The following is a 13827-nucleotide window of genomic DNA, read 5'->3' as shown; positions in this document are numbered from 1 at the left end:
CAGGTTTAAAAAGGGACTATTGTTATGCATGTAAGAATGGAAATCACCATTATATCAATGCCAGGGCATTCAACAGCAGTAAATCCCACAGATCATGTTGTTTTAACCTACCTTAATAATTTATTGTATTTACATTCATTTAAAAATTTGGAGTGGAAAAGTTTCTAGCAAAACTTTATGCTGCTTTTATTGTCATCTGTATTTTTATGTTATTTTATGAACAGAGAGCTTTGGCTATTGGATGGTATAGAAATATTATTATTATTTTTATTATTATTATTATTAACTCAATTTATGAGTCACCCAAGGGCCAATGCTCTCAGAGATATATACTCAAAAAAATCCCTACAACCAGTGATCAAAACCAATACAAGCATTAAAATATAACTTTCAAAGCAGCAATAAAAATGCATCATTTAAAGAGATAAATAACTGAAGGGATAAAAGCAGAGATTATTTTATATATTATATATTTTAAATTTTATATTATAATCCAGTAATGTGTATGTGAGTGAAAGATTAAAAAGCCTGGGAGAAGGAAAGGGGACCTTGCTTGATACTGCAAAATTCCAGAAGGCAGAAGCACGGTGGAGCTCTGTAGAAGAGGCATCTCACAATTTGCGGGCCACAATTTGCAGAAGAGGCCTGGCAGTAGCAACCTGGCAGTTCTCAGTGTGCAGGAACACCTGGACTAGGGCCTTAGACGATCTCGGTACACAGGGGATGCAGCAGAGACCAAAGAATACACCACATAGTTGAAGCTAAGGGGAAAGGAAGTACCACAGGGCTTGGGACAAGTAACTTGTCTGGGTTTTGAGATGCTTGGGAAAGGACCTTTCCTCTGTCTCACCACCACCGGAGTCATATCTGGCAGGGCAAAGAGGCAGGGACTTCTTGGTGGCCACAGACGGGCTCTGGAAACCCCAGCCGAGAGAGCTCCACCTTTGCTGTTTTCACCTGGCAAGCAAAGATAATTTTACTCAGACCGACGTTTGCCTTTTTGAAGGATTCGTCTGCTGAAGTACACTTTAACTGGGAGCATTGTTTTGTTCTTAACCTTACTGACATCGTGTCTGTATGAAATTAATTCATATACTGTCCGATGGTGGAAAGTTTCTGAGCAGTTTACAACACTTTCCAAACAGGATCAAGAGACAGTGCAAACAACTATAAAAAGTTAAAACAACTTAGCAACAAAACAGTATTTGAGACAGAAAAGGTTTTAAGAACAACTCAATGAGCCATTAAATCACCCTTAAATATGGAAGCGCCTCAGCACAGAGGGCTGGGTTAACTTGGCACCAAAAGGATCACAAGATTAGCGCCAGGTGGGCCTCAGTGAGGAGATCCTTTCATAGATCAGGTGTTACCACGGAGAAGGCCCTGCCCCTTGTTGCTGCCCTCCAAGCATTCCTTGGAGTTGGAGTTTTTGTTATGAGACACATCATTTGGCTTGAAAAGGTGGGCTATAAGAAAGGAGAAAACTTACATGTAATAAATTAATGTGGAACCTTCTTTGCAAATATATTTGTTGCTAACACATCTAGTTACGTCTGCTCACAGCAATATTATCTACTGTCTGCATGAATCCTCCATTTTCCTATCTTGTGAACAATGAAATTTCCGGAAATGCCTGTTCATTTGAGCCCGGAAAATGCCCTGAATGCAGCTTTCCTGCTCTTTTGAGCCACAGATAAAAAGAGTTCTTCAAACCAGTTCATATTTTTCCCTCTGAGAGGTGTCTAAATAGACTTTTCACAACACAAGTTTACTCCAAAGTTCAAATTAACACCTGCTTCTATTCAGGGAGAGAGATAACCTTGCATGGAAACAAGGTGCTAAACTGACTAGCAAAGTGTTTCTTTTTTTGAAAGGTAGGAACATCTTCACAATTCATTCATATTTTTTTACATGAATAACAAGGAGAGGAAGCATCACCTTTTCAAAACAGTTTTGATGTGGCAGCATTTTTTCCTGCAGAAGTGCAGCCTGTCTGGAAAGATTACAAAGCGGCTGTTCTCATGTGCTTGACAACCAATTCCAAATCAACATACCCCCCCCCGAAACCCCCCCCCAAACTCTCCCCCCCCCCATGGCGAAGTGTTCCATACCATACTGAGTAATGGAAAAAGTACTCCACCTTCCTTTGTCGGAGTAACGTATTATCTTCACCTTCTTTGCAATGCAGTGCAAACAGGACGGAGCATTTCTCAGAGATGTTCACAGTCTAACCCCTGCTAGTCTGTGTGGAAGGAATCCTCACTGAGGTCTGGGATCTTGCTTCCAGTCAGTGAGCACAGGTTGTGTCCAAATGGATTTTAACTAGGGTGGCCACATTTGGTGAGCAGCACTGATGACATTGGAGTTTACTTCCAAGTAAACATGGGATTGAAATCAGGGGCCTGCTTGGAATATCGAATTGCACAATAAGGGATAAGGAAATTTGCTTGTCTTAATGAGGGGTCTGGTCTCCATGCATACTAGAAAGGCTTAGTGAACTTCCTGGTTTTCCTGGTAACTGGACAGGAAAAGGTCTACAGTTCCCAGAAAGCTGTTATTGTTGTTGTCAACCATTCATAGAAACATAGAAACAGGGTGAGTCAGAAGGGGTCTCCCGGGCCATCTAGTCTGACCCCCGGCTCCAGCAGGCTGCACTCATGACATGCCTTCCATGTGCATGTCCAGCCTATCCTTGAACACCCTCACCGATGGGGCCTCAGCGACCTCTCATGGAAGCCCATTCCACACCCTCAGGGTCCTAACCGTCAGGAAGGGCTTCCTGGCATCTACCCTAAATCTTGGTTCCCTGAGCTTTGCTCCATTGCAGCGCGTCCTGCCTTCCTCTTCAGGGGAAAACAGGTCTCTGCCCATCTCCATGTGACGTCCCCTCACAACAAATCCCCTCTGAGTCGCCTCTTCTCCAGGCTGAAGAGACCCAGTTCCCTCAGTCTCGCCTCATACGGCTTCCCCTGCAAACCAGCCACCAACCTTGTGGCCCTGCGCTGCACTGATTCCAACCTGGCTATATCCTTCCTGTAACGAGGGGCCCAAAACTGAGCACAATACTCCAGTTGCGGGCGCACCAGAGTCCGATCAGTCCTGTCGGATCCTTGACCTCTGCGTGGATCATTGCTCTCCATGTCTCTCTGTCTCTTGCTGCTTCCTTCAAGACTGCCATGTCCATAAATCCCCATGTCTTTCTTGATGGTGTCCAGCCAACAGGTTCTGGGGCGCCCCCTTCTCCTTTTTCCGCTGATCACTCCCAGCACGGTTGACTTTTTGAGTGAGAGCTCTCATGGCATAGCCAAAATATGACCATCTTTGTTTCGTGATCTTGACTTCAGGTGATATTTTTGGTGGAGTTCAGTTTAGGATTTGTTTGTATGTGATTTTTGTCAGACTATGGAATGCGTAACAGTCGTCTCCAGCACGATAATTCGAAAGCATCCACCCTTCTTCTATCTGCCTTTTTCAGAGTCCAAGTTTCACAGCCATACATGGCAATTGGAAAAAATATTGTGTTGACTCATCTGCATTTGGTTGCATAGAATGCACCTTTCTGTCCAAACTAGCATAGGATCGTACTTCTTCTCCAGAAAAAGTAGCTTGTAACCTGTAAAAACTCAGCCTAGTGCATGTTACACTTACGTACTTATCTCAGAGGCAGAAAAGTTACATCATAATTTTCCCTTATTTTCTTTTTATATTGTGTGTGATGGAACTGATGAGTATGCATGGATATTTTATATGTTTTGTTTTCTTTCCTCCCCTTCTCTTTTTCATCGCCCTTCCCTGTTTTTTCTTTGGGTTGTTTAGTTATCATTGCATATGCCAATAAAAATAAAATTAAAACACACACAGCTGAGATTGCAGTTAGAAGCAGTGATGCTGGCTGAAGAGAAAACATCATATTCTCTCACATGCAAAATATTGCAACTGTGAGGCACAGAAAAATTCAGCAAGTGTGCCCTTTTTACAGAAAATTACAGTCTGTGCACCATCCTTGGGAAAGACACGCATGCTTGCCGCACTAACTAAGGTTCCACTAAAATAATTTATGCAAAATCTCCCCAGAAAAAAAGTTGCTGAGAACTGTTTTCTGTGTCTGCATTAACACATCAGAGGAAACCTTGGAAGGCATAAAGATCGGACATCAACAGGGGATGTGGTAGGTAACAAAAAGATCCAGGGGAAGAAGAAAGAAGAAGAAGAAATGAATATGTGATTTACATATCCTCTAAAGTCTCTGTGTCTGTCTTTTTCTCTCTCTTTTTTATTTTGTAACATAAACTAGTACACAAAAAAGAATGTGAAACAGAACAAACTAAAATTAAAAAAGAACGCTGAAATGAACAAAGTTGCCAAGGGAATGCTATACAAATATAACCTATACCTTCAGCCCTCCCAATCTATCTTCCTTTCTTTCAACACTTTTGACAGTTTAACAAAAAAAGAAAGAAACCATTAATCTATACAGCAACAGATCTTTCGATCACTTCAAATCCTCTGCTGGTTTCTTTTTCTGTGTGTCTGTCTTGACAAGACCTTGTCCCCTGAGGATACGTCTAAAGATGTATACAGGGATGTAAGGACAGGAAAACATTTGATTTCAGAAAAGAAACTCCCCCAGGCAAAAAGATTGGAACTGAGGGCAGGAAAAGGGGAAGACCATGTGAGTCCCAGAGCAAAGAAGCCATGGGATCTGATGCAAGAGGATTTTGCAAGAACAACGTGTAACTTTTATTTCAGCCCGTCCCCAAGGACAGCAGGGTGCTAAGGGAAGGTTTGGGGTTCCCAACATGTAGCTAACCCCAAGACAGCTGATCAAGAGAAAACAGCCCTGGTTGTGGCTGCTGGTTTTTGAGGCTGGTGTTCTCTAGCTCAGGGCAGCCCCTGCTGTCTGTCAAAGATACTGCGGAATTTGAAGTGGGAGCCTCAGTAGGAAATGAGCCAGAAATCCAGCCCTGGTCTAGCAAAGTCCCCATCTAAAAGGAGCTCTGGCTGGCCTCCCCTCTGATCACCCCGACAGGCCCCCAGCTGGCTGGAGTGAAGCCAGTCCCAGGCCTGCATGGCTGTTCCCACCCAGCCAAACTGCGGCTCTAGCACCCGAGGCGAGCAACGAAACTCCCGCACCTTGGCGGATGCTCCAAGCGGAGACATCTTTTTGGAGTCCGCCATAATCTGGGGCTTTTTGCGGAGAGGGACTTAGTTTGAAGTTGCTGAGCTTGGGCTGTCTTTAAGGAAAGCTTTACCTGTTGAACTCCATTTTGATTTAGTTGCTTCGATCCATTGCGTCGCAGCCACTGCCTGAATCAGTGCAGGGATGTGTATATTTGAAGGAGGGTCTGAACCAGGCGTAAAGGTGTCGCTGCCTTTCTAAAGCAGTCTGAAAGGCAGAGCAAGCACTTTGGATCCTGCCCAGTGGAAAGGCGGCCATCTTGATAGGGATAAGACGAGGCGGCAGCTCAAGAGAAAGAAGAAAATCATGGAGGACCCCGCTTTTAACCCAGAACCTGAAGCTTGTCACGAACAAACTGCCAAGTGGAGGGATGAAATATTGACCAGGCTGCATCTGTGCTGGCTGCCACTTGAAGTCCGGGCCCAATTGAAGGTTCTGGTGATGACCTATCAGGCCCTAAATGGCTTGGGTCCGAGATACCTGAAGGAGCCCCTCCTTCCCTTTGTGCCCCCTGCCCCTTGAGATCCGAGGTGGGGGCCCTGCTCCAGGAGCCCTCCTTGAAGGAGCTTAGGAGGGTGGCTACCCAGAGGAGGGCCTTCTCTGTGGTGGCACCCCGACTATGGAATACGCTCCCCAGAGAGGTTCGCCTGGGCACTGTCACTTTATTCTTTTTGGCGTCAGGTGAAGACCTTTTTATTTTCCCAATATTTTAACAGTTAATTGGTTTTATCTTTGTTTTTATCATCATTTATCGATTGCAGTGTGTTGTGTATTGTGGCGGTGGTTGCTTTGGTTTTTGTTTTTGTTTTTTTGCTTTTTGTAAGCCATCCAGAGACTTTTAGTATTGGGAGGGCATATAACAACTTTAAATTAAATGAATAAAGAAATCTCTCAATAGGCAGGCTGCGAAAGGGAGCCACCCATGGCCCCCGAAAATGCTTGGTCAGAGGCCGGCAGGTGGGTGCTTGCCGCATCGCCTCGTCCGGGAATGACTGTACCAGGGCCGTGGCGTGAGAGCCAGAGTGGCCGGACCGGGGGCCTCTGGCCAGTCCAGCGGGACGTCCCTGCCAAACCGTGTCCAGCTGGCAGGGGCGGGGGTCAGAAGACGCTGCAGCGGGCTGGGAGGAGGGACAGCGTCTGCAGGGGGGCAGGGCAGGGCGGGTGCCCAGGCCTTGGCGGGGAGAGGAATGCCCGAAAGGAGCCGACCCTTGAATTATGGGATGGGGGTGGCCTGACAGGAAGCCCAGAAGCCCCACCCGCTGGCTCTATCTTGGCCTTCCCCAACTGGGCGCCCACCAGACCTGTGGACTGCAGATCTCACAAATCCCAGAGAGCATGGCACCTGCTAATTTGCATGCCTAGATGGGCACCTGGCAAGATTTATTCTGCTGGAAGTAGACATGCGCTTACTGTGGGGGATTGGGATCCGGAGAGCTGTGTAGCCTGCTCCGTCAGAGGCCATGGGGGCAGCTTCCAGGCCCCCAACACTCCCTTCCGACATTCTTTCCCCGGGACTTGAGCAGAACAGCCCTTTAAGCAGAGGATGCCTGCCATACAGAAGCCAGTGCTCTGACAACCTGCAAATAGAGGACGGTCTGCTGTGAAGGAGCACACCGGCCACCCTCCCTCTCCACTCAGAAAACAGCCATGTGGGTCAGCAAAAATGATCTGATTTCATCCCAGCAACTTGTCTGAGCCATCCGGGAAAACGAAGCCACAAGATAATTGAAATTTTCACCTGCTCCTGCCAGGCTATTAGCCAATCCCCCCGGGAGTGCTCTTAATTAGCTTCTCTGCAGAATCCAATTCAGCCGAGGCCCCTCCGAGAGCTTCTTAATCAGACCTCTTAAACTCCGTCGATGCACTGCGCTGTTCCAGGAGAATGGCTGCCTGGCAAGATGCAGAACGCAAGGCACCTCCATCGCACGGGGAGACGGCAGGCACTGCTGTTTCCTCGCTGGCCGTGTTTCTGCACAACGAGCTGAGTTCTGCACCCAGCATCCTGGGCGTGGGGACTGTCTCTCCAGCCCCCGCTTGGTGGTTCAGCAGGAGCCGAAGCTGGAATGGCAGGGCCAAATCCCTGCTCAATTCACCAAGGAATGGGTGGAGACCTTTCTCCCTGCAGACACGCCCTTGCCTGCCGCTGAGCGAGGTGCTCACATCTTCAGCTCCGTACCTGGGTATTTATTATTATTTTTGTTTAAAGCTTTTATAACCCACCCACCACTGACATCTCAGGGCGGCTTACCACAAAAATGTGTCCCACCATCTTCCGAGCCATACACAGAACCGGGATGAGGTCCCGGAGGCCGACTGCCACGCTCAAGGGGGTAGAGGAAAGACTCCAGATAAATAACCCCGAGACCACCTCCTTGGAAGATGCCCCCATGGCGGGTTTTGCCAGGGGGTGGGGACCATCCAGAAAAAGGAAGGGGGGTCAGCCCTCCTGCCGGCTCATCATCTGAGCACCGGCTTTGTCCTTTCTAAATCTTTTTGCTTGCTTATTGGCAACCCATCAAAATTCTCCTCTCCCCACCCCATCAAATTACATTTTCTGAGTTTCAATTTGACACTTCATTTCTCTCTCCCTGGGAACCCTAACATTTGTCTGCTGTGAAGATTGGGACTCGCTGTACCTAAGAACAGTCCAAGGCCCCCACACAGAGGAGAAGGGGGAGCCAAAACAGGATAGAGAAGCGGGACTGGCGAAACGATGTTGCGGCATAGCATAGTCCCGGTCAGCCAGCCAGCCAGACATGCCCCCTCCATGGTGCTCCATTCCAGGTCGCCTCCCACCAAATCTGCCCACCGAGCCAGCGATCTGTGTGTGCAGTGAGGGCTCGTGCAGGGAGGGGCTGAAATGGTTGGACGGGGACCGGGGAGATCCGGGTTCTAGTCCCCACTTAGCTACGAAACCATTCACTCGTAGCCTGGCCTACCTCGCAGGGTGGTTGCTGCGAGGGTAGAAGAGTGGAAGAGCACCTTGCCAGGCACCTTAGGGTCCTCACAAGAGGAAGCCAGGGCAACAATGGCAATAAAATAGCCGTGCTTCGCAAGTAATACCACAAGAAAGGTATCACTGCCACTCTATACGACTCTGAGGCAGCCACAAATGGGAACTTGTACTCAGTTCTGGGCCCCTCATTACAGGAAGGATACAGCCAGGTTGGGATCGGTGCAGCGAGGGGCCACTGGGACGGTGGCTGAATTTCAGGGAAAGCCGTATGAGGCAAGACGGAGGGAGCTGGGTTTCTTCAGCCTGCCAAGGAGGAGACTCAGAGGGGATCTGTGGCGACATACAGGCATGTGAGGGGATGTCACATGGAGATGGGTAGAGACCTGTTCTCCCTGCAGAGGAGGGCAGGACACAATCCAATGGAGCCAAGCTCAGAGAGCCAAGGTTCAATTAGGATGCCTGGAAGCGCTTCCTGATGGTTAGGACCCCCAGGGTAAGGAATGGGCTTCCACGGGAGGCGGTTGTGGCCCCATGAACGCAAGATGCAAGGGATCCTCTCCTTCCAGAAACAGAGGTGGGGGTGATGCCAATGATAATTTATGCTCTGAAGTCTGTATGTGGGAGTCTATAAAGGGGTCTCCTTAGAACACCCCTAAGGATATAAAAAGTGGAGAGTACAGGAGCACTCTTCATTTCAGAAAAGTCAGAAAGGACTGGGGGCCTGGGCAATGATGTGGGCAAGGCCAGCTTGTCCGGGGATCTGATGCAACCAAGCTCAATTTATTTAGTATTTGTTTTCAGACGGGATTATTGGCTTGCTGCTGGTTTATGGTTTTACCGGTTATTGTTCTTGGTTGTCTGGTGTTTATTTTCCTCCTGTTCCTATTTATATGGTTGTCTTTATTTTGTATTTTAATTCTTTCATGTTTTATGATTTGCTTGTTATTGGTGTGTGTGTGTGTGTGTGTGTGTGTGTGTGGCTGTGAGCCACCCAGAGGGGCTATGGGGTGGCATACAAATATGATAAACAAAATAGGCACCTTTCTGGTGCCAGGACCCCTAGGCTATGGGGTCGCCTAGCCCCACACTGATCTGTTCCAGGGTCTCAGGCTAAGAAAGAGATCTGATCTGTTGAACTGGGGATGCCAGGAGAAAACTGAGCTGGGCTCACTCCATTCCAGACCCCGGGGTTAAGCACAGTTCTCAGTGGCCGGCACCTGCAAAGTCGCAGGAGAGCAGGTGCTAAACAAGACCACCTGGGGGAGACTGGGTGGTGGAATAGGTGTCAGAGAAGATACCCAAGCTGGTCGGACAAGGAAGCCCTTGGAAGAAGCAGAAGCAGCTGCAACAAGGTTCACGGCACCGCTGAGTTTCTGCAGAGCAGAGTCGGGCAACTCAGCGCCGTCAGACGCGAACGCAGCCTTTTCTGCCAGGAGACGACCAAGAATTCAAAAGGACGCCCTGGGAGAATCCTGAGCCCTGTCCGTGAGGGAGAACGCGGCTGCCAAGCTGCCACATATGGCGGACAGATCCATGTCTCTCGCAAAAGAGCCTTCTCCAGATCGAGGAACAGATTCCATGCCACGAGGAGGAAAGGTTGCACGCTGCTGCCGCCAGGGCCTGTGGACCCCAAAATAAGCCAGGGACTTGCTGAGAATCAGACAGTTTCCAACACCGTGGGCCAGAAACAGAAACCAGAAAAGCCACCTTAAAAACAGGATGTTTGGGAGGAAGGAAGGGCATTCAGGCTGGAATCAATGTCTTACCAATAGTCCTCACAGCTTGAACGGCTAGTGAGACCCATTTCTCTTGTTACCGATCTCTGCAAAGGAAGGAGAGAATTACCCACCCTCACACCACAACACGTCCCGGGGCCCTTGCTCACTTGCTTGTTATTGCTAAGAATACGCATTTCCAGATCTGTTTATAATACAGATATTATTTACAGATATTTCTAAATATAACTGAAAGCAACATGATAGAATGTGGTTAAAAACAGGGAAACGTCAGCCGTGAAATTTAATGGCTGGGTCGGACATCAGTATGGGGGTGACAGCAAACCAGTGGTGCTTCTGCACCATGCTGAAAATCTGGGGGCCTCTGGCTGTTTTGGGCTGCAGCTCCCATGAGCTCTCACAGTGGTGGCTAGGGCTGATGGGAGTTGTAAGCCGAAGCAGCTGGAGCACCATGAATGGCTCACCCCCACTATATATTAATGGTCCTTCCTTCTTCTGCACACCTGCTGGCAAAGGTTAAATCTTGCGAAGGAGACCCCAGTCCAAGACTGCTTCACTCCCCTGCCACATGGGCCCTCTTGGCTGGGGTGTTGCCACGGTGGTATTGCACAAACCCAGTATTATTTCAAGGCAAGGAATATTAAAATCTACGTTTGGAACCGGGGGCACAGTGCAACTCTGCCAAGGAGCCGTGGGGTGTCTCTGATTCTTGGGGACCCGTAACATGGCTGCAATTTCTTGGGCAGCTTTTACTGTTTTCTGCCTGTATCAGACGCCTCCCACAAAACCTTTGTCTGAATGGACAGCAGATTTGTAAATTGCCCCAGCTTAGAGAGTCCATTGTACTGCTGGGTGGGCCTTTCCAGGTTGAGGTGGGGGCAGCAGGAGGGTTGCTCCCAGTCAGGACTAGCAGGAAAAAGGTGTATTGGCATCAAGTGATGGTGCAGGGATAAAAAGCTGCAGTACACCCTCCAGCCACTGGCAGTGGTGGCGCTATAGAGCAGCAAAAACTGGGCCCCCAGTTCCCTGCCTTCAAGGCGTCAAGTAGGAGACCAAGGTCCCAGGACGCTCTTGCCAAGCCCAAGTTCAAGATTTCCCAGTCTTACAATCAGAAACAGGTGGAGCTGCTTGGGGAGCCAGAAATGGATGTGCAATGCTAGAAAATAAGTGACCAAGAACACCAAGGCATTTTAGACCCTTTAGATAAGCTGGGGGAAGATGCTGAAGGGGAGACACAACAGAATTTATATGATTTTTTATTTTTAAGAATTCTGGGCCCTGCTAAGGCACAGGCCTATCCGAGGCAGCTGACAAAAATTAAATAGCCTGATGGAAGAATAAAACACCCCAAAACCATAAAAATAACCAGAACAGCTGGGCTAGATTGTGCTAAAAGCAGGCAAAACCATTTGAGCTACAAACCAGACCAGTTTAGTAAAACATCAGGGGAAAAGGAAGGGTCCGCGGCCCTCCTGTATGTGCTACCCACCCAGTGGCCCTCAAAGCTTGGAAAGTGAGAAAGGTGGGTGGTCTTAAAGTGTGGACAGGCTGGCGTGAAACAGAAGAAGAGCCCGGATGGATCCGGCCAGAACTCTGTTAATGCACTCACCAACCAGTTGCCCAGACAATGGGACCAAATTGGCTTTAAAGTCAAAACCAGTCTTTTAAATTGGGCTCAGAATTATGGAGTGGAGAAACTGGATAGAGGAATTCCCTAGCGGACAGGGCAGGGAGCACGGATGTGTGCTTCGAGGGACAAATTTATGGAATGGAAGAGGGTTGGTCGCGGCAGGAGCCCTGAAGGATAAATGCGCACTCATGTGCAGAAGTGTTCGGGCTTGGATGTCACGCTGAGCGAACCCGTAGCCTCCCCTCATGCACCACCCAGAAGCCTCTAGCTGACCACTGTCAGAAGCAAGACACTGGGCTGTGAAGAGCCAGCAGGACTCCCCTGGTGGCTTCCCAAGGGCATTAGTGCTCTCACCACCTCCATGCACAGCACCAGCTCATTTAAGTGCGCTGCAGTTAAACAGAAACTGCTGAAGCACAATCCTGTGCACATTTAGACGGAAATAAGTTGAGGACTTCTGCCCCGGGAACGCTCCAAACACTCAAAGCGGGAGTGTTCAACGGGGGCCCTCGGCCTAATTTTATGCAGCCCTCTGTGGACAAGAGAGGCAGCTCAGTGGGAACATGCGGTGGGGGGGGGGGCAGAAAGAGGGAGAAGGGGCCGCTAGCCCAATTCTGGCCCAGGTATCACCTGCCACCAGCTGCAGCCTGCAGCTCAGGTGGATGATCTTCCTCCAGGAACGCGCCCAGAAGAAAAGCTTTCCCATCCGCAATCTGGAAGGTCGCCTTACGTTGAATCAGGCCGACCATCTCTTTGGCGCAGCGCTGGGAGCCACACAGGGTCTTCGTCCAGCTTGGATCGAAGATCTCCGGGACACGCGCGGGAAATTTCCCGGGACGGGCTCTCCATCCACCTGGGCCACACGCTCCTCTAGCTGAGTACTTTCCACCCCGGGGCTGGGGAACATTTGGCCCCTCGGATGATTCTGGTCCACCGGCCCCATCCGGCCGGATCAGGAGCAGGTTCTGCCGTGCAGGTTCTCCATGTTGACTCAGGAGCAGGTTCTGCCGTGACCGGAAGGGCATTTATGAAGGCGCATGTGCATAGGTCGTCTGTTCAAATTTTGTTACGTGATCTCACTTTCACAAAGCCGAAGCGCCTAACGCTCGTCAGCCAGCCGCCTGCCTCGGGTTTCCTCAGCAGACCGGGAGGAACAGAGAGGAAGCTGGCGCAGGTAACTCAGCCATTGCAGCGGGGCAGGCACCTTCCGACCATCCGGGACTCGTTGTACTGCAAACTCCATCAGCGGCCCAAGAATATTGAGGGCCCAAGCGCATCCTCTCCGCTGGCTCTGCCTGAGCAGCCATCCTTCCCCAAGGCATCCGCCAGAGACCTTTCCCAGCCGCTCTGCCAAGATCTAGTTAACCTGAAGACACCAGGTCGAACTTAAAGGCGCCTCCACGCCACAGCGCAGCAGAAAGGGGTGCCGTACATCCCATTTCCGGGGGAATGAGCGCATGTCTGACCGCTTCTTCCAGTCCACAGAGGTGATCTTGCAGAAAGAGCTTTTGCCTGGCCGCTCTTGGCTTCGCCACCACCAAATCCTTGGGAGTGGGGGGCGGTTTGGGAGTGGGGGGGCTGGAGGAGCGCTCTTTGATTCGGAGCACAGTCGGAATGGCAGCTGCATGAAGACGCCCGTTGCACCCACCCCACCTGCAGGAGGAAAATGTGGAGACGCAGACGCTTTCTTCCAATGTGGGCTTCGCCGCAGAGGGAAGCCAGCCATCCTACACCGCAGGGAGCTCGCTTTCTTGTCCATCTGGGACGTAACTTTTGTTCTCCACACCTACAAGTGTGAGGCCACAAATTAGGCAAAAATGCTAACTTTTAGAAAGGAGAGGAAGGAGAAAGGGAGAAAGGGATGTCAAGCACATATTTCTTAGAGCAGAGGTGTAGAACTTACAGCCCAGGGGCCGAAATGGCTCTCCCGTGGTCCCAATCCGGCCCTCGGGAGCTGCCCAGAAGGCCACGCCCCCTTCTCCTGGCCCATCCCCCTTGCCCCCAGACATTGCCTCCCGCACATCCCTGGGCTGCAGTCCTCGGGCACTTCTCCGCCACAGACGGTGGGTGGGCACGTTTTAAGAAATGCTGCCTAGGAACAGCCTGATCTGAAATAATAGAATTCGCAAAGCAACAGCAACGGTCCATGAACAGAGAGGGACCTGCTGAAAACCCGCCATGCTGATTTCAAGGTCGTGTTCTGAGCCGTTTCCTTCCCCCTGCAGTATGGCAGGTGCAGCGAGTCCCCTCCTGCATGTTTTTTCGGTAACACAGCCAGGACAGCCAAGCCCCTCCCAGGCCCAAGGTGCCCAGATCACCTCAGCGG

General features: G+C 49.9%; 1 protein-coding gene across 2 annotated transcripts in view; it reads right to left on the bottom strand.

The window, feature by feature from the left end:
* SPNS3 (sphingolipid transporter 3 (putative)) overlaps window positions 1-13827 on the bottom strand; it is a 54450-nt gene that overhangs the window by 14883 nt on the left and 25740 nt on the right. Inside the window, exon 12 of one of the 2 annotated variants that reach the window (XM_044430025.1) lies at window positions 11112-13287. The exons of the other annotated variant lie outside the window; for it this stretch is intronic. Coding sequence (XP_044285960.1) covers window positions 13229-13287 — 59 coding nt within the window. The 3' untranslated portion in view covers window positions 11112-13228. Of the gene's footprint in view, window positions 1-11111; window positions 13288-13827 lie in introns of those variants that run through there. 2 annotated transcript variants of the gene reach the window in all.

Source organism: Varanus komodoensis, unplaced genomic scaffold, assembly GCF_004798865.1.
Source record: "Varanus komodoensis strain SLA01 unplaced genomic scaffold, ASM479886v1 scaffold20_1, whole genome shotgun sequence".
Taxonomy (NCBI): domain Eukaryota; kingdom Metazoa; phylum Chordata; class Lepidosauria; order Squamata; family Varanidae; genus Varanus; species Varanus komodoensis.
Note: the sequence above shows the minus strand (reverse complement) of the source record. Positions and strands in the feature narration are given on the sequence as shown.